The sequence below is a fragment of the Tachyglossus aculeatus genome, chromosome X3, assembly GCF_015852505.1.
Source record: "Tachyglossus aculeatus isolate mTacAcu1 chromosome X3, mTacAcu1.pri, whole genome shotgun sequence".
NCBI lineage: Eukaryota > Metazoa > Chordata > Mammalia > Monotremata > Tachyglossidae > Tachyglossus > Tachyglossus aculeatus.
In genome coordinates this window covers 9,157,704-9,177,427 of record NC_052099.1, presented here as the reverse complement: position 1 = coordinate 9,177,427, position 19,724 = coordinate 9,157,704, and the positions used below count along the sequence as shown (strand labels likewise).

The following is a 19,724-nucleotide window of genomic DNA, read 5'->3' as shown; positions in this document are numbered from 1 at the left end:
AATTGATGAGTTGAAGGGGCCACACACCTTTCGAGAACCAAGGTTACAGGTGAGTAGCCTCCACTTCCTGACAGTAAGTAACCTCTGTTTCCTGATAAGGCAGTGTCCAGAGTTCAGACTTTTTCCTGCCAGCTTGCAGCTGATCCCGAAGAATTTCGATCAGGCTAGCAGGAGAGAACCTAGCCAGGTGTGTGGTCCGATTTCACTGCTGCTGCCTCTTTCCGTTGTCCTGTCCAAGGAAAGTTGAAGTCCAGATACTTTTCAGCTCCTTTGTCATGGGATGAGGGAGTTGAGCTCCATTAGACTGAAAACTTCTCCAGGGGAGGAGCCTTGTCATCTTCTTTTTTCATATTCTTTTTTTTTGGGGGGGTATGGTGTTCTGCATGCAATAGGGACACAGTAAATATTGCTGATGATGATAAAATACTAAACATAGCTAGTCAGAGTCCATGTGAGAGGGCGAAGCAGCAGTTTAACTTATGAGCTTCTCTTGGGCAGGAGCTTCTTTACCAAGGACCTGTAATGAGATTTTGCAATGTATCTGTATTATCCACAGCCCCCACTCTAGTTCTTTGTGGACAAAAGATCCTCAGTCAGTACTGTATACTAAAAATGCTGAGGGAAGTGGTGGTGATTAAGTTGGTAGGAAGCAGCGTGGCCTAGTGGAAAAAGCCCAGGTCTGGGAATCAGAAGAATCTGGATTCTAATTCTGGCTCTGCCACTTGTCTGCTGTGTGTCCTTGGGCAAGCCACTTCACTTCTCTGGGCCTTAGTTACCTCATCTGTAAAATGGGGATTAAGACTGTGAGCCCCTTGTGGGTCATGGACTGTGTCCCACCTGATTAGGTTGTGTCTACCCAGCACTTAATACAGTGCCTGGCACTTAACAGATATCATTTAAAAAAAAATTGGCCCTGATCTCCTGGAAAGCTGACCCTTGGGAGTGCCTACCCATGTTCAGAGAAGTAGACATTTCAAAGCACGTGTATTTCTTAATGGTGAGCAGTGGCACATACAGCAAAAGTAAATGAAACCAAGTACATATATGAATCATTTGGTATACATTGAAGGAGTCATGGTTTTTCTAATGTTCCAGTTTTAAAGGAAGAAGAGTAGACCAAGTGTTTACCAATTTATTTTGTTTACTATCCTTCACAGATTTGTTGTTCTTTATAGCTCTTGGAGTACTCTGGCCAATCAATCAGTTTGGACAACCAACCCTGTAGTTTAGCAGGGGGCCAAAAACTCAGAGATTGTGAGTTCCAGCCCCATCTCTGTTATTAACTTGTTTAACAAACGCTACTATAACCTTGAACAAGGCACTTTAACATCCCTTGGTCAAAAAAGACTTATATTGAAGAGTGTCACAGCTACAAAATGCTCTAGGGATGATAAATAATGACTTTGTTGGCAACCTGCCAACAACTGCATAAAAATTCAGGAGCCTAGAATTTTTTAGTCTGTTAGGGATGTTAGCGTCTAGATAATTAGCCAATAACTCCAGAATGGTGGTATATTTATAGAGTACTAGAATCTGCATTTGTCCTGTAAAATAATGCTTTTTTATAGCCTGTTATCTTTAAATCATTTAAACAAGAATTAGGAAGCCACTTTGGCTACCTCAGAGATTAAATGCAGAAGTCTTATGACATAAGGCTTGGCCACATCTGTGTTTGCCTAGGTTAATGGTAGGTGTGGATAGCAATATGCTGTGTTGTGATTATGATTTCCACAGGAAATATTTGGATTCTTCAACCTTCCATATTGGAAGAAGATAGGGCAGGTAGAAAAAAAAATTCTGAAAGGATGAGAAGCTATGGATACATGTTTAGCGTTCTGATTTTGGTTAAATTTCCATTTTCCTTTTAGAAGTAGTGATCTCAGTTGCATTGCATTGTCAGTGAGAATCATATAGCTCTTACCGTCCCAGTCCCTAAAACATCCCAAAAGAAAAAGGTCTTTGTTTCTCTTGGGGACTGTTTGGGAGTTAGTGGTGAAAATTTAGGAAGCAGTGGTTGAGCGACTGTGTAGACTCTACTGTCTCCGTGCCCTTCAGTGTCAGAGGTAGCTGAAAGTTAGGTCCAGGAAGAGAGTAAGGAGAAGGGGCAAGTGGAAAGGAAAGAGAAGGAGCAGAAGCCAAGGATTAATTATGGTATTTGTTAAGCCAGGCACTGTACTAATTGCTAGAAAAGAAAATGGATTTGGGGAAGCGGGACTCGGGACAAAGAAGAGCATAAAAGAGCAATTATGTAGCCCAAGAAAGAGAAAGGAAATGAGTCACTCACCATTTTTAGGCCAACCTTGATTTTCCATGATTCTGGACAGTAAGGATAGAGTGGATAATAGAAAACCAAAAGTATCCACAGGTAACCCAAAACTCTGTTTTACCAAATAATTTCATCCCTCTCACCAGTTGTGACACTGAATCGCAAAGAAGCAACAAAATGGGTTGACTGAGGTTTCTGTTCTATTTCTGCTTCCTGCTCGCTTTCTGATAAGTAGTGAAATGACCAAAAGTCAGGCCTCAGGAGGGAGAAGAAAGAAAAACAATAAGCCTGGATAACTCATAACCCTAATAATTCAGTGGGCTGTACTTTATTTCCATATTTTTCAATTTATAGTTAATTTTAATCTGATTTAAAATGTAGTGTCTAAAACAAAGTTGATATTCCCTCCCCCACCTCCACTTCATTCTTCCATGTGGGATGGTGGGTGCGTGACTTTTTATACAAGTAGCCACAATCTGTCTTATTTGTGGGAAGAAAAAATATTTCCCCGTTTACCTTTATTTTGGAAAAGAGTAAAGGTGAGAGACCTTGGTAAAATCTGTCTGTGGCGCAGAATACAGAAATGCACTTTTATTATCTGGCAATGAGTGAGCAACGCAGCTGCTATGAATTTATTTGGCTAAGACATTTACTCCTCACCCCCACCCCCCAGCAAGAAAATGCAGTCTTATCATGCAACAAATGCAGCATTCCGTGTTCAATGTTAAGTTATAAAACGCATTACGAAACCTCCATTTTAGTAGATTTCCAGATTGCTCGGAGGATAAGCATATTAGAGGCATTACTCTGGTTTTTGAAGCTGACGCCACTTAATCTCCTAAACTTTAGTGTTTTGTAAGAAACAACAGAAGAAAACCCTGTGTGATACTCCTTTGATGAATTGGGCTGAGCTTATATACTTATGGGTTGTTCAAAGAGTTACTTGACCTTGGGAATTAGAGTTGACCCCAAATCACCTGATCAACTTTATATGCATTTATGTGATAGTCTTAGCTAAAACTCTGTGTACAATCAGTGGGAATTTAATAAGAGCAGTATGTTGACCCTTGTTACTACAACTTCAGAAAATCAGTGACTTTGGTAATGAAAAATGCCACAACCTTAAAAAAGCTGAAGATTCTAGCTAGGCCTTTTTCTTATTGTCGTATATTTCTTAGTCAGGAACAGACGGTTTAGGACAGTACCATATCTGGAATAAAAATTATCCATGACAATAGGGTAGGACAAATGGAAATGTAATGTAGGATTAATGAAAAGGGTTTGAGCACCAACCCCAGTGAAAAATGAATTAATGTGTATTGCCTAAGGAAAACCCTGGGACACAGCCCTTTGGAATAACAGGCTCTTCCCGAGAAACCACGGTTTACATCTGAAACCTCGGCAATAAAATCCCAGAACAGATACAAGGAGGGAGTTAATAAGGAATTTTGGAGGCACAGAGCCTGAATTTTGAGTGGTGAAAAGCATTGCAACAGGAATGTGTATAAATAGATTTTAAATGGTTACCACTAACATTCTCTCTATGACTAAATCTCCTTGGAATTTCTTTGATACGTGGTTGACATAAATTAGAATTACACAGGCGTCAGGGGTCCTCCCAGAAAAGATCAGAGAGGCTGCTGGGCAGAGGGAAGCAGACTTTGATTCCATTGATTATCTAACTGCCCTCAGGCAGTGGGGTCTGTAGAAGCCCAGTGTTATTGATCCACACCGTGAAAATAATCAAATTAATTCATTCCTCCTCACACTGCCCATTGTTGTGACCTTCCCCCCCCCCCCCCCCCCCCCGTCTATAGTCGGCTTTCTAAAGCACATCATTTAAGAGTGAAATGTTTGCTGTTTTTTAATAAATGTCATCATGCCCACATGTGAACAAGTCCACATGAAATATAGGGCCTCAAACTGGGAACACATTATATGGAGGATTTGGTTAATATAATGTAAATTTAAAATCTATTTTTATAGATGAGAGAGGGATTTTATTTAATCAATCCTATTTATTGAGCTATTACTGTGTGCAGAGCACTGTACCAAGCGCTTGGGAGAGTACAATGTAATTGAGTTGGTAAACACATTCGCTGCCCACGATGAGTTAACAGTCTAGAGGAAGAGACAGACATTAATATAAATTCATTCAATCATATTTACTGAGCACTTACTATTGGAAAGTACAATTACACAACAGAGACAATCCCTACCCACCAATGGGCTCATGGTCTAGATTGAATTAGGATATGTACATAAGAGCTTTGGGGCTGAGGGAGGGGGGAATCAAGGGTACCAGTCCAAGTGCAAGGGAGGATTAGGATGGAGTAGAGGCTGTTGAATTTGGAAAGAAGGAGCTCATTGGTGACCTTGGAGAGGGCAGTTTTGATGGAATGATGGGGGCGAAAGCCAGGTTTGAGGGCATAATAATGATGGCATTTATTAAGCGCTTACTATGTGCACAGCACTGTTCTAAGCACTGGAGAGGTTACAAGGTGATCAGGTTGTCCCACAGGGGGCTCACAGTCTTAATCCCCATTTTACAGATGAGGTAACTGAGGCACAGAGAAGTTAAGTGACTTGCCCAAAGTCACACAGCTGACAGTTGGCGGAGCTGGGATTTGAACTCATGACCTCTGACTCCAAAGCCCAGGCTCTTTCCACTGAGCCACGCTGCTTCTTCATCAAGGAGAGAATTGGAGGAGAGGAAGTGGAGACAGTGGGTGTAGACAACTTGCTCAAGGAGTTGAGAGGATTGGTAGGTGGGAGATGGGGCAGACACTGAAGGGAGTCTTGGGGTCAAGCGAGGGTGTTTTTAGGATAGAGCAGACCTGAGCATCATTGAAAGCAGTGGGGAAAGAGCCATTGGAGAGTGAACAGTTGAAGGTGGCAATCAGGGAGGGGGATAGCACTTTGACGTGGTTTAATTTAATCAATGAATGTGAATGAATTTAATCAATTCAGAGAAAAACAGGCCGGGCCAATGATATAAAGCAATCACCCTTTTATAGGCAGACTTGTGCATTACAACTATGAAATACCTCTCTTGAGTCCAAAGTTGTGTAAGAGCTGGAAAATAGAAATTGGGAAAATTGATCCCTGCAGTTTTGGGGGAGGGGAAGGTAATTAGAGTAAGAGAGTTCCTTAGCAAATGGAATCTTTTTGTGGGGGCAGTGGAGTCTTTAATCTACTAATTTGTTAGTGGCGAGCAGTACAGTCCTATGGGGACAATAATACGGAATCTGTAACAAACCTACTGAGCTAAATAGAACAATCAGTTTAACGAAACATAATTTGTCAGGATCTGTTTCCTGGAATGCCAGGGTAGCATTCAGCCATGAAAACAGGTGTTTGTGTATTCCTTGCACTCCTACTAAGAAATAGGGGTGCAAAGCTGTAGCCAAAGAACAAATATTTGACCTTTGAAGACACTATTATATAAAAAGGAGCACAGCTATTTCCCCCCACATACACCCTAGCAAAGACAAAGTGGGTCACATAAATGGGTACAGCATTTTTCATAGGGTTGCTTGAGACTTAATGACAGAGTTCAAATAGAACTGATAGAAAATAGTTAAGATTCTAAGCACTTATGCATATATCCTTAGACTCTGTTGCTTCCCATAGCTGTAAATCATTTTAATGTCTGTCTCCCCCACTAGATTGTAAGCTCCTTGTGGGCAGGGATCACATCTGTCAACTCTATTGTAGTATACTCTCTCTTGTGCTCAATACAGAGGTCTGCACACAGTAAGTGTTCAGTAAATACCATCGGCTGATTGATTGATAGATTTGATCCCTCCAGATGAGAAAAGACTGAAGCAGCACCAATGTACCTTTGTGATAGGCAAGGCAGCACACGTTCACATACACCTTTCTGGATCCATTCACCAGGTTGTTGACCTCCAGTCTTAGGTGGACCCAGCAGTTGCCTCACTAGATTGTAAGATCCTGAAGGGCAGGGATCGTTATTAGCCGCAACCTTGTTGTCGTTCTTGACTTCTCACTGCCTTTCAGCTCTCACATTCAATCTACTGCCAAACCCTGCTGATTCACCCTACACATCACCTGGTTCTGCCCCTTCCTCTCTGCTCAAACAGCTGCCCTCTTGGTACAAGTTCTGGTTAATCTTGCAGCTGGACTGCTGTCTCAGCCTCCTTGCTGGTCTCCCTGTCTCCAGTCTCTCCTTCCTCCAATCTATGCTACATGTTGCAGCACACATTATCTTCCTGGAGCATCATTCAGCTCACATCTCTCCACTCCTCAAAACCCTCCCCTGAGGCTCTCAGCATCAAGTAAAAACTCCTCAGCTTCAAGGTTTTCTACCAACTCATCTCACACTCCAAATCTGTTCTCTTCACCCACTTACTAACCCACTTGCTCTTTTCATTATTCCCAAACTAGCCTTCTAACTCTACCTTGTTCTCAACATTCTGGCCTCCCTCTCCCCCCCCCCCCCCCCGCCACCCCCAACCCTTTCTTTCAACTCTCCCACCTCTGTTCCTGGCTTCGGGACTCCCTCCCTCCTGAATCTGACAGACCACAGCCCTTTCCATAGTCCCAACTCTCCTGAAATGCCACCTCCTCCCACAGGCTCTCCCTGATTAACTCCCAGTTACATAAACCCATCAGCCCTTCCTCTCTTCTCCCCTCCTTAACTTCCATCTTCAACCACTCACTCTCCACTGGTTCCTTTCCCTCTGCCTTCAAACATGCCCATGTCTCTCCCATCCTAAAAAAAAACCCTCTTGACCCCACCTCACCTTCTAGTTATTGCCCTATCTCCCTCTTACCATTCCTTCCCAAACTCCTTGAACGAGTCGTCTACACACGCTGCCTCAAATTCCTTAACACCAACTCTCTCCTCGACCCCCTCCAGTCTGGCTTCCGTCCCCTACATTCCATGGAAACTGCCCTCTCAAAGGTCACCAATGACCTCCTGCTTGCCAAATCCAGTGGCTCCTACTCTATCCTAATCCTCGTTGACCTCTCAGCTGCCTTCAACACTGTGGACCACCCCCTTCTCCTCAACATGCAATCCAACCTTGGCTTCACAGATTCCATCCTCTCCTGGTTCTCCTCTTATCTCTCCGGTCGTTCATTCTCAGTCTCTTTTGCAGGCTCCTCCTCCCCCTCCCATCCCCTTACTGTGGGGGTTCCTCAAGGTTCAGTTCTTGGTCCCCTTCTGTTCTCGATCTACACTCACTCCCTTGGTGACCTCGTTCCCTCCCACGGCTTCAACTATCATCTCTACACTGATGACACCCAAATCTACATCTCTGCCCCTGCTCTCTCCCCCTCCCTCCAGGCTCGCATCTCCTCCTGCCTTCAGGACATCTCCATCTGGATGTCTGCCCGCCACCTAAAACTCAACATGTCGAAGACTGAACTCCTTGTCTTCCCTCCCAAACCCTGCCCTCTCCCTGATTTTCCCATCACTGTTGCCGGCACTACCATCCTTCCCGTCTCACAGGCCCCCAACCTTGGTGTCATCCTCAACTCCGCTCTCTCGTTCACCCCTCACATCCAAGCCGTCACCAAAACCTGCTGGTCTCAGCTCCGCAGCATTGCCAAGATCCGCCCTTTCTTCTCCATCCAAACTGCTACCCTGCTCATTCAAGCTCTCATCCTATCCTGTCTGGACTACTGTATCAGCCTCCTCTCCGATCTCCCATCCTCTTGTCTCTCCCCACTTCAATCCATACTTCATGCCACTGCCCAGATTGTCTTTGTCCAGAAATGCTCTGGGCATGTTCCTCCCCTCCTCAAAAATCTCCAGTGGCTACCAATCAACCTGCGCATCAGGCAGAAACTCCTCACCCTCAACTTCAAGGCTCTCCATCACCTCGCCCCCTCTTACCTCACCTCCCTTCTCCTCACCGTGCCTCGTTCTTGCCTGTCCTGCCATCAACCCCCGGCCCGCGTCATCCCCCTGGCCTGGAATACCCTCCCTCCCCACATCCGCCAAGCTAGCTCTCTTCCTCCCTTCAAGGCCCTACTGAGAGCTCCCCTCCTCCAGGAGGCCTTCCCAGACTAAGCCCCCTCCTTCCTCTCCCCCTCCTCCCCCTCTCCCCCTGCCTTACCTCCTTCCCTTCCCCACAGCACCTGTATATATGTATATATGTTTGTATGTATTTATTACTCTATTTATTTTACTTGTACATATCTATTCTATTTATTTTATTTTGTTAATATGTTTTGTTTTGTTCTCTGTCTCCCCCTTCTAGACTGTGAGCCCACTGTTGGGTAGGGACCATCTCTATAGGTTGCCAACTTGTACTTCCCAAGCGCTTAGTACCGTGCTCTGCACACAGTAAGTGCTCAATAAATATGATTGATTGATTGATTGATCAGCCATCTGTAGCATTTATGTAACTATTTATACCCAACTTTGACTTGTTTTAATTGTTTGGGTTGTATTCTTATTGTTCTGTGTGTCTGCCCTCCCCCACGTAGACTGTAAGCCTCTTGTGGGGCAGGTCCTCAGTATTTACTGGGCTGGTGTAATTGCAGGAAAAGTCAGTTTAGGTCCTTGAATACTGTCAGCTCTAGGAAATATTATTATTATTATTAATAACCTAAATAGCAGTAAATTACTTCTATGGGGAGAAGAGTGCTCAGGCCCTTTACTATGCTAGGTCCAAAGTATCAGAACCTTCCCAGCATTCTAGAGGTTGAGAAAGTAGGGTTGTGCATGCCCTGCACACCAACAGGATTAGGTTTTCTCCCTGGCAGTGGCTGGTGAGAAAGAAAAGAGATGTCTAGGTCTTCAGACAGTGGACCCCATAGCCTTAGTTTTATGTGATTATTTTTCTTATACGTTTTTGCCCAGGAAGCCCCTCTTAATTGGAATATGTACCCTGTTTTTTGTTGTTTTTTTTTACCACTGTGTGACTTTAATTACCCAAACATGGCCTAAATCTTTGGGGGCAGAGATTCTCTCTCTTTATTGCTATATTGCACTTTCCAAGTGCTTAGTACAGTGCTCTGCACACAGTAAGTGCTCAATAAATACGATTAAATGAATGAATGAATCTCCAAAATCTTCTGTTAAAAAAGTCATCATTCTGTGATGCCTTGCATCGTTTCCAGTGTTTGAGGAAACCCAGGACTCCAGTGCTGGTTGGAAGGGAAGTGAGGGAGCTAGGAAAGTTCATCCTAAATTCGAGTTCATGTTGTCCAATACTTTTTTTTGCTGCTGGATGACAATAATTGTGGCATTTGTTAAACACTCACTCTGTGCCAAGTACCGTACTATGCACCGGAGTAGATGAAGTACAATCAAGTCGAGCACAGCCTCTGTGCCATAAGGGGCTCAGAGTCTATAAGACCAGCTGAAAGGTGGTCCCCTCCTCCCTCTCCTTCTGCATCACCTGTACACATGGATCTGTTCCCTTTAATAATAATGATGGCATTTATTATGCACTTACTATGTACAAAGCACTGTTCTAAGCACTTGGGAGGTTACAAGGTGATCAGGTTGTCCCATGGGGGGCTCACAGCCTTAATCCCCATTTTACAGATGAGGTAACTGAGGCACAGAGAAGTTAAGTGACTTGCCCAAAGTCAAACAGCTGACAATTGGCAGAGCTGGAATTTGAACCCATGACCTCTGACTCCAAAGCCCAGGCTCTTTCCACTGAGCCACGCTGCTTCTCTGAAGTGCTTGATTACTCACTCCACCCAACTTTGTACATATCCTGATACTCTACTATTTCCCCTACCTGTCATTTATTTTAATGTCTGTTCCCCACCACCAGTAGTCTGTAAGCTTCCTGTGGGCAGAGATCATGTCTACCAACTCTATTGTATAGGACTTTTCCCAGTGCTTAGTAAAGTGCTTGGTACAGAGTAAGTGTTCAATAAATGCCCATTGATTTTTATGGTCTTAAATTCACAGCCCCTCTGGCATTTGCCGGAAAGACAGTAAAGGCCTGACCTCAAGGTTTCAGAAAGTTTGGTTAAGTAGTCTAACTTTAGGAAGCTGAACTGAACCTGTGAACATTTGTTTTTTTTTTAATGGTATTTTTTTAAGCGCCTACTATCTGCCAAGTATTTTACTATGCACTGGGGTTGATGATGATGATTGTGTATTTGTTAAGCATTTATTATGTGTCAAGCACTGTTCTAAGCCTTGGGATAGATACAAGCTAATCTGGTTGGACACAGTCCATGTCCCACATGGGGCTCAGAGTTTTAATCCCCATTTTACAAGTGAGGTAATGGAAGCACAGAGAAGTTAAGTGACTTTCCCAAGTCACCCAGCCTACAGAACTGGAATTAGAACCCAAGCCCGTGCTCTATCCACTAGGCCACACTGCTTCAAGGTTCTCCTGTCACTATTCAGGAGTAGCTACTGCAGTGAAATGGAACTCTGGTAAGAGTTACCAAAATCAGCACGGCAATTCCCCTCACATTTTCAAAAAGTGCTAATAAGTGTTAACTCAAAATAGATTAGAATGCCAAATTGCTGCCACCTTTACAATGTAAATTATAGTTCAACATTTTTGAAGAGAATTGCAAAATCCAGTCTTTCTTCTGTTGAAAAAAGCCTCATAAAACCCTGTGCTCTGTGTTTTTCGTTTTAATCACTGTAATTTCTGCACATGACCCCACTGCATATTTCTCTAAGGAGAGATTCTGGTTTTTGAAACTGTGGTTGCAGTGTAAGAGATGCCATTGAGACTTTTTGACGAGTAGAAAAGAAAAATGAATCCGTGAAGACCTAAGGGTCTTGTTGAAATAAAATAAAAGGTTAACACCTTCATGTTCCTTTTTCACATTACATATATTTTATGAGTTGAAACAGAGAAGGATTCCTTTTCCTCCCAGTGACTGGAGCAGTGCGTGCATAATTTAAAAGTCTCCTCAGTGGGTATGTGTGGGGGTAACAATGTGAATGATTTTACTATTTTAGCATCTTTAACTCAACTCTTTTAAGGTGGCACAGCACTTAGGCAATTTATCCAAGGGGTAGGCATAATGTATATTTCTTAGCAAAGCAGCATAGCCTAGTGGAAAGAGCCCCCGGGCCTGGGAGTCAGAAGGACAAGGGTTCTAATCCCAGCTCTACCACTTGTCTGCTGTGTGACCTTGGGCAAGTCACTTCACTTCTCTGTGCCTCAATTACCTCATCTATATAATGGGGATTAAATCCTACTCCTTCATACTTAGAGAAGCAGCGTGGCTCAATGGAAAAGAACCCGGGCTTTGGAGTCAGAGGTCGTGGGTTCAAATCCCGGCTCCACCAATTGTGTGTGTGACTGTGGGCAAGTCACTTCACATCTCTGGGCCTCAGTTTCCTCGTCTGTAAAATGGGGATGAAAACTGTGAGCCCCCCGTGGGACATCCGGATCACCTTGTAACCTCCCCAGCGCTTAAAACAGTGCTGTGCACATAGTAAGCACTTAATAAAATGCTATCATTATTATTATTATATTTATACTGTGAGCCCCATGCAGGACAGGGACTGTGTCCAACCTGATTAACTTGTACCTACCCCAGCACGTAGAGCACTGCTTGGCACATGTTAAGTGTTTACCAAGTACCATAATTATCATCAGTCAATCAGTGGTATTTATTGAGTGCTTACTGTGTGCAGAGCACTGTACTAAGCACCTGGGAGAATTATTATTCTGACCATAGCATGGGTCTGTGCTATGAAGCAGCGTGGCCTAGTGGCAAGAGCCCAGGCTTGGGAGTCAGAGGTCATGGGTTCTAATCCCGGCTCCACCACTTGTCTGCTGTGTGACCTTGGGAAGTCACTTCACTTCTCTGGGCCTCAGTTACCTCATCTGTAAAATGGGGATTGATACTGTGAGCCCCATGTTGTGCAAGAGCTGTGCCCAACCTGATTACCTTGTATCTACCCCAGTGCTTAGAACAGTGCTTGGCACATAGTACGTGCTAAACAAATACCATAAATATTATTGTTGTTATTACCATGACTTTAGGATTTTTCACAATTCATTGGTAGAGGCTATAAGTGAGAAGAGAAGAGAGAAAGCTAAGTGAGACCCAAGTGTTTCGCTCTGACAACATTTTTTATGGTATTTGTTAAGTGCTTAGTGTGTGTCAGGTACTGTACTAAGCTCTGAGGTAGATACAAGCTAATCAGTTTGGACACAGTTCCATGTCCTACATGGAGCTCATAGTCTTAAACCCCATTTTACAGATGAGGTAAGCGAGGCACAGTGAAGTGACTTACCCAAGGTCATACAGGAGACAGATGGTGGGCCCGGGATTAGAACCCAGGTCCTTCTGACTCCCCGCCCCATGCTGTATCTACTAGGCCATGCTGTTTCTCAACTTCCACCCAGTTCTGTCAAACTTTGAAGTTCTGTTGACATTTTGTTCCCCACCAGACTATTTTCCAGAGTTTGCAAAACATTAGGTAGCAGCATGGTTTGAGAGTCCACAGCAGGCTCCAATTAGGTTTCTCGTCCAGGAAACAGTGCTACTCATGAAAGCCAAGCTCTAGCTTTACTCCTTGGCCTCCTGAGCAAATCACAGAACTGGATGCCAGCCCCAAAGCTCCATCATTTCTCTGGGCAATTCAGTTGCCCCACCCAAATACTTGCTTCAGAGCCAAGAACTAAAGCCAACAAAACTGAATTTGAGCCTTTCTTTGTTCTAGTCTAAAGGACTGTGTCATCAGGAATAGTTTGATTTTTTTCTCAAGCACTTTTCAGGAAGTTTTCTTCAGGCTGCAAACATGTAATAGGAAGTAGAAGAAGGTTGAGTAAGGGGCCCTTCTAAGGCCCTCATTGGCAGTCGTGACAGGAAGCCCTTCTGTTCCATGTCACTCCATGTCCAGGCCATTCGTTTCTTTATTTTTTCAGAGGTAGTCTGTTCTCTAATAAACTCTTGAATAATCAACGTGTTAAATGGCCGATCTGCTCTGGGAGCATAATCTGGTTCAGTTTCCCTGTCCCTTGTTTGCATGGAGCAGGTGAGTCTTATAGCTTTTCTTTTTTTTCTGCAGCCTTCTTCTTTGGCAGAAGAAGGTGTTGTCTTTGTTTCCCCTTTTTCCACAGATCAAGCATTCTTTGGGGACTCGCATCATCAGTCGTTGTAATTGATGGGTAGGGCTGAAATCGGGATCTTAGATCCTGGGGAGTGGAGCCTGGAAAATGTATCAGGGCAGGCCTGGAGGAGAAGGGGAAGAATGGGAACAGCAGCTTTTCCTTTGGCATATAGAGCTCGGCATGGCACAAAACCAGTGTTTGTTTCCAAAAAACAATCCCAAACCCACATGATTCGTAACAGCACAAACTAGTCCAGCGTCCTGTTCACGCAAACAGTTGACTTTGTCATCATTAATTCTGTCCAAGTTAGCCTCTGGGTTGGTCAGAAGCCAAATGTTTGAGCCTAGCCAGATGGAGTCACATAGTCGTGCGTGACTCCTGGTGGTCCAAGTGTCAGCCTGACAGACAGCTGCTGCCCAGGACCTCTGGGCACTTTGCACTACTCCCCTCACTCTGCTGCCCAGCCTACCTGCTATGGGCACTGTCACTGTATCAAAGGTGGCGGCAGAGGGGTGGAATTAGAAAATCCCAAAATGCCGTGTGAATGTCAGATGCATGTGTGATACCAGAGGTGGGCTCCAAATCTGATTTGAGGATTCGTCTTCCCTAGACTCTTGCCCTGCTTCTTACCCCATCATCCAGGGGCAACCCTGATTGACACCCCACCCCCCACCCCCGCACCCTCATCATGGAATCCACCTGCCCCTTTCTAGGCAAGCCTGGCCATTTCTATCTTTTCTGTCCTTCCACGGGTTTGGGGTACAACTGCCACCACTGCTGCTTGGGTGACGAGAACCTTGGGTTTCCTGGTATCCCTCTGCCTCCCCACCGTAGGATTTGGTCTTCTGGGCCTGGGTCTACTGCTTTTCATTCATTCATTTATTCATTCAATCATACTTATTGAGAACTATTGTGTGCAGAGCACTGTACTAAGCACTTGGGAAAGTACAGTACAACAATAAACAGTGACATTCCCTGCCCACAACCAACTTACAGTCTAGAGTGGGGTGAGACAGACACCAATACAAATAAAATTACAGATATGTACATAAGTTGTTGTGGGGCTGGAAACAGGGAAGACCAAAGAAAGCAAGTCAGGGTGACGCAGAAGGGAGTGGTGCTAGCCCTGCAAGCGCTGGTCAGAACGGACATTTTTCCACTGAGTCTCTAGACTGTAAGCTCGTTGTGGGCAGGGAACGTGTCTACCAACTCTGTTATACTCTCCCAAGCACCTAGTTCAGTGCTCTGCACACGGTGAGCGCTGAATAAATACCATTGATTAACTGAAGAACACCCCCCCGCCTTTGAAGGGATCCCTCACCAGTCACTTGGTTCAGAAGCTTGTGAAGATTTCTCAGCAGAATACATGGCTACTGTCATAGTAGTTCAGGTGATTGGAAAGGGAGCAGAGTAAAGCCAGTGGCAAACTCTAATCTAAAAGCTTGGCCATGTGGAATTTAAAACTACAGGCTAAAGACATCAAAAACTGATGTTTGAAAATACAATGAGCTGTATCAACATTTCTTCACCCAAGGGGGTGGTGAGCACATGGAATTTATTACCAGAGAAAGTTGTTCAGGCTGAAAATATCAGATTTATGAGAAGTTTGGATAAATTCATGGAAAAGCAGTGTGTTACTAGAGGGAACGCTAGGGACGTTAGATGTTTCATCCCCAAAGAGGCAGATGGCTATCAAAGAGAGTGAAAATCACAAGGATTCTCCAAGCACCCGTCAGACACAGAATACTGGGTTGGATGGAATTTGTACCTTTGGACATAAATAGGCCCATTGGTTTGACCCAGGACTGGCAGTGCACCCGGCCTTTTGAACAGAAATATTCTAGGTGTGTAAGTCTGGCAGGGTGGTAGAGAAAGGTTGTTCAAATTGATATCAGTGTAGAAACGAAACTGCTGAACCCAAGAGAACGGTCAAATGGAGCTCATATCATCAACCGGTGCCAGTACATGTTCACGTGGCTGGGAATGGTCAAGTCGGGTCCTTGGTCTCCCTCTCTTCTCCCTCTTTTCCCTACAAGGGTCACTTATTGGCCAGTAAGAACACTTATGTAATGTTTATGCTATTTAAGTTGCTGGTAAATAGAAAAGGAAAACTTTGATGTGGCATTTAAAAATAATGTCAGTTTGGCAGTGTGTTCCAGAAGAAGTCCCCGAGTATAACTGGGATGCAGCGAAGGGGGCTCAAAAAACAAGACTTTCCATAAGCTCCTTGTGGTCAGGGAATGTGTCTACCATCTCTGTTATATTGTACTCTCCCAAGCTTGCAGTACAGTGCTCTGCACACAGGCAATGCTCAAGGAATGCTATTGATTGAGTGGTTACAGTAGAGAAGAAGCGTGGCTTAGTGGAAAGAGCCTGGGCTTGGGATTCAGAGGTCATGGGTTCTAATTCCGGCTCTGCCACTTGTCAGCTGTGTAACTTTGGGCAAGTCGCTTTACTTCTCTGGGCCTCAGTGACCTCATCTGTAAAATGGGGATTGAGACTGTGAGCCCCATGTGGGACAACCTGATTACCTTGTATCTACCCCAGTGCTTAGAATAGTGCTTGGCACATAGTAAGCGCCTAACAAATGCCATTATTATTATTGTCATTCACATGGAATCTATCCTTTTTCAGACTAATCTACAAAATAATAAAGTTTTGGGGTGTTGTTTGGATTGCAGTGTACCCAATCACTATTCTCCCCAGCACAGGGTAGTGGAGTACTTGTAGAACCATTATATTACAGAAACATCTGTATCTGGAACTGTAATTGGAATATGCCACCCCACTTCTATGGTTTTGACTTTATATCACTCCAGACCTGCTGAGTAAACTGGTGGTTGGTCCTGTGGAGAGTGCATGGCCCTGGGAATCAGGATAGCTGACTTCTAGTTCCAGCTCTGCAAGTAGGGAATACCTGCTGGGGCTATGCCAGCAGTTGGTGGCTGAAAAATCACCTTGGGTGGCCCACAGGGTGGACAGGGCCACCAGGAAAACTGGAAACACCTGGCTCATTGAGGCAATGAAGACCACAATAGCTGTTAGGTTATGGCATTAGGGCACATCAGCCCTATAGTCCTGTCATTTGGGCTTCACAGCATGCTGCATGCCTACTTACTTGTTGCGCTTCATGCTCCAGAGGAAAGAAGACTGGCAGGGATAAGAGAGTGTGAGCTGTATGGTGTAAGCTCTTACCACTACAATCCATTCCTCTGCACAGGTCTCAGGACCGAGGCCAAGCTGTTGCTTTCAGTGTGCGGTGCCATCATCAACACAGCACAGATTTCCTGTTCTGAACCAGGAAGCAGCGTGGCTCAGTGGAAAGAGCACGGGCTTGGGAGTCAGAGGTCATGGGTTCTAATCCCGGCTCCACCACTTGTCAGCTGTGTGATTTTGGGCGTCACTTAACTTCTCTGGGCCTCAGTTATCTCATCTGTAAAATGGGGATTAAGACTGTGAACCCCATGAGGGACAACCTGATTACCTTGTATCTTCCCCCCACCTCCAGTGCTTAGAACAGTGCTTGGCACCATAGTAAGTGCTTAACAAAAGCCATAATTATTATTATTAAACAAACCGGGTGCCAAAGGTAGACAGAGAAATGGATTCCTTTGGGCTGGAAAGGGAAAGCAGCATGGCCTAGTGGAAAGAGCACAGGCCTGAGAGTCAGAAGACCTGGGTTCTCAAACGGGCTCTGCCACTTGTCTGCCGAGTGACCTCATGCAATTCGCTTCACTTCACTGTTCAACTGTAAAATGGAGATCAAATACTTCTCCCTCCAATTTAGACTGTGAGCCCCAGGTGGGACAGGCACCGTGTCCAACCCAATTATCTTGTATCTACCCTCATGCTTAGGGCAGGGTTGGGCACAGAGTAAATGCTTAAAAGTACCTTCAAAACAAAAAAGAGTTTGGAACTCGGGAAACCCAGGGTTCTAATCCTGCCTCTGACACTTGCCTGCTATTTGACCTTGCTCAAGTCACTCAGCTTCTTTGTGCCTCAGTTTCCTCATCTGTTAAATGGGTATGAAAATACCAGTTCTCCCTCTTAGATTGTGAGCCCCATGTAGGACAGGGACTATGTCCAATCTACCCCAGTGCTTAGCACAGATATTGGCGCATAGTGAGTGCTTAGTAAATGTCATCGTTATTATTATAATTGTTGGGTTAAAGATTTGTTTCAGGTTTCTGTGAAGTGGTTGTTAAAGAAAGAACAAAGACCATTGCCTGACTGAATTGGGAAAATAAGTTGCTTTGTATCCAGTAGACTCCTGCCGTGAGCACTTAGTCTTTATTTGCCAAAGGAGTGCAAATGAAGTTCCTCATTTTGTCCCTGTCACTAGTATTGTGCATCACAGTGGATGTCTTGTCATTTCAGAAAAAAGAAATACCATGAGATTTTGAAGCCATTGTGCTTAAAATGACTGTTTCAGTGAGAAGGCTTTTGATTAGATCACTGAGTGTCTTTTACTATCTGCCTTGGTCTCCTAACATAAGGTTTCAGAAAGGCAGAGTAGATATTTATATCCCCGGCACTTTGGAGCAGACCAACTTGTTCGGTATTTAAATGAAATATTGATGCATTTGATATTGCCCAAGTGTTCAATGAAGGGTTCAAAGAAAGCTACCCTAAAATTGTGGTTCTTAAGCTAATCGTTTATCTAAAGGATGAAGGAAGTTGTCTACTTGTGTGATACGAACTGCAATCAGCTTTAAAATAATTGATGAATTAATCCCTTCCCAGCCCTGCAATTGTAAAGGTGTTAGGTTTAATTAGGCCTGCCTGATCGCCTTGTCCAATCAAGAATATAGGGGGTTTCTTTGATGCGTGATGTCTCCTGGGGACATCCCGGACCTGATAGCCTGGTTCATTTTAGACATTGATTCTTCCCATTTCAATCCTGTTCTCAAAAGACTTGAATTTGGTGGGAGTTTCACAGCCAGAGGTGAAATCCAAATGTTCACCCAGAGCATCTTTGTATCCCTATTTTTGGAAACGCTCCCTCCAGCACATCGATGATGCACTTGCCCAATAGAATGGAACAATTTTATTGTCTCAACCCTAATCAAAATGCTTTCGTAGTATGTCATTAACATTTAGTTTTCTTAATCTACCATATTTTTTTTAACGACAGGGCTATCACATGTGTAGGGGCACTCGTTTTCATGAAATCAGGTGTCTTATAAAACTCCTGAAATGAGAGTCCAGGAAAAACCTATCAAAAGTTTGAATGGCTTGAATAGAGGGGAGTATCCTCGTGGACCTTTAAAACCCCAAACAAAATGGTGAAGTTTCGACCATGGAGAGGGGAACCTCTCCTCCTGTGGGAGTTGACATTATTATCTTGTATGTTCCTGGTGGGTCATGGATTTCTCTTCTTGGATCTTAGGTGAATGAAGTAACTGTGGAACAGCTGGTGCAGCAGTATCCCCACATAACCTTCAGTACAGTTCTGCAGGACTGCAAGAGGACCCTGGAACGGGCTTATCAGATGGGCTGGACCCCCAACACATCCACTGCCTCTTAAACCTCACTCTAAGTGTTTTTGGTCAACTCTGGTACCTTTGGCAGGTCTTGAGTGGGAACTGCAGCTTTGGGATGTCTGATTTGTTGGGGGGGAGGGGGGCGGGTGGGGGAAGAGAAATGTTTTGAATTTTCCTTTTGTGGACAAGCGTGTCTCATTTACAACCTGGGAAGACTCTCTATTAATGTCAGTTGTTCCCAAACAAGTCTCTGACTTTGCGTTCAAATTAAACATTTTGAAAGCCTTGACTCTTTTGATGTGCAGGAGGCTCTGCCAGCCAGCGGTCAGATCGGTTGGATGATTTGGGCTCTGAAATTGTTCCGTATGATAGCTGCGAAAAGGAAATGGGCTCACCTCCTTTTGTGGTGCCATGTAGTCATATGGAGGAAGACATAACTCTGCCCCGGTGACAAACACAGGACACCAACTTTACAAACCTCCGAACTTCCCTGGAGTGGCTGAGCCTTTGAACCTCATTTACTGCACTCCAGGTGCTAATGCACATCCCGAAGCTGCTACCTTACTACCAGGAGTCCTTGGTACGGAGGAGAGAGAGACAGAGAGAGAGGGAGGGAGGGAGGGGGAGAGAGAGAGAGAGAGACCTTTGCATCCTTCCTACAGGCAAAGGCGGCCATACAACATCTTGGGGCCAACTCACGGAAATAGTTTCTTTTTTCTTCTCCTTCTGGGGCTAGTGGGAGATGGTAAATTTTTTGAAATGTTTTGATAGGCTTTAGGTTCCCTTTGGATTCGCTTAATTTTCCTGTGCTAGAATTATCTGCTTTGAACATGACTGCTGACAGTGAGAATGTGGCCCTAGAAGGTAACGGTAGTGGACAGAACTATGTCACCTCCTTTGCCTTTTGAATGTGGGGGCAAGAGGAGAACAAGGGATGAGGAT

The 19,724-nt window shown here is 44.4% G+C and overlaps 1 protein-coding gene across 1 annotated transcript in view; it reads left to right on the top strand.

Annotated features, from left to right (window-relative positions):
• Window positions 1–19,385, top strand: part of FBXL17 (F-box and leucine rich repeat protein 17) — a 415,020-nt gene extending 395,635 nt beyond the window's left edge. The window contains exon 9 of the mRNA XM_038770404.1: window positions 18,689–19,385. Coding sequence (XP_038626332.1) covers window positions 18,689–18,826 — 138 coding nt within the window. The 3' untranslated portion in view covers window positions 18,827–19,385. The remainder of the gene's footprint in view (window positions 1–18,688) is intronic.
• Window positions 19,386–19,724: the final 339 nt, after the last annotated feature.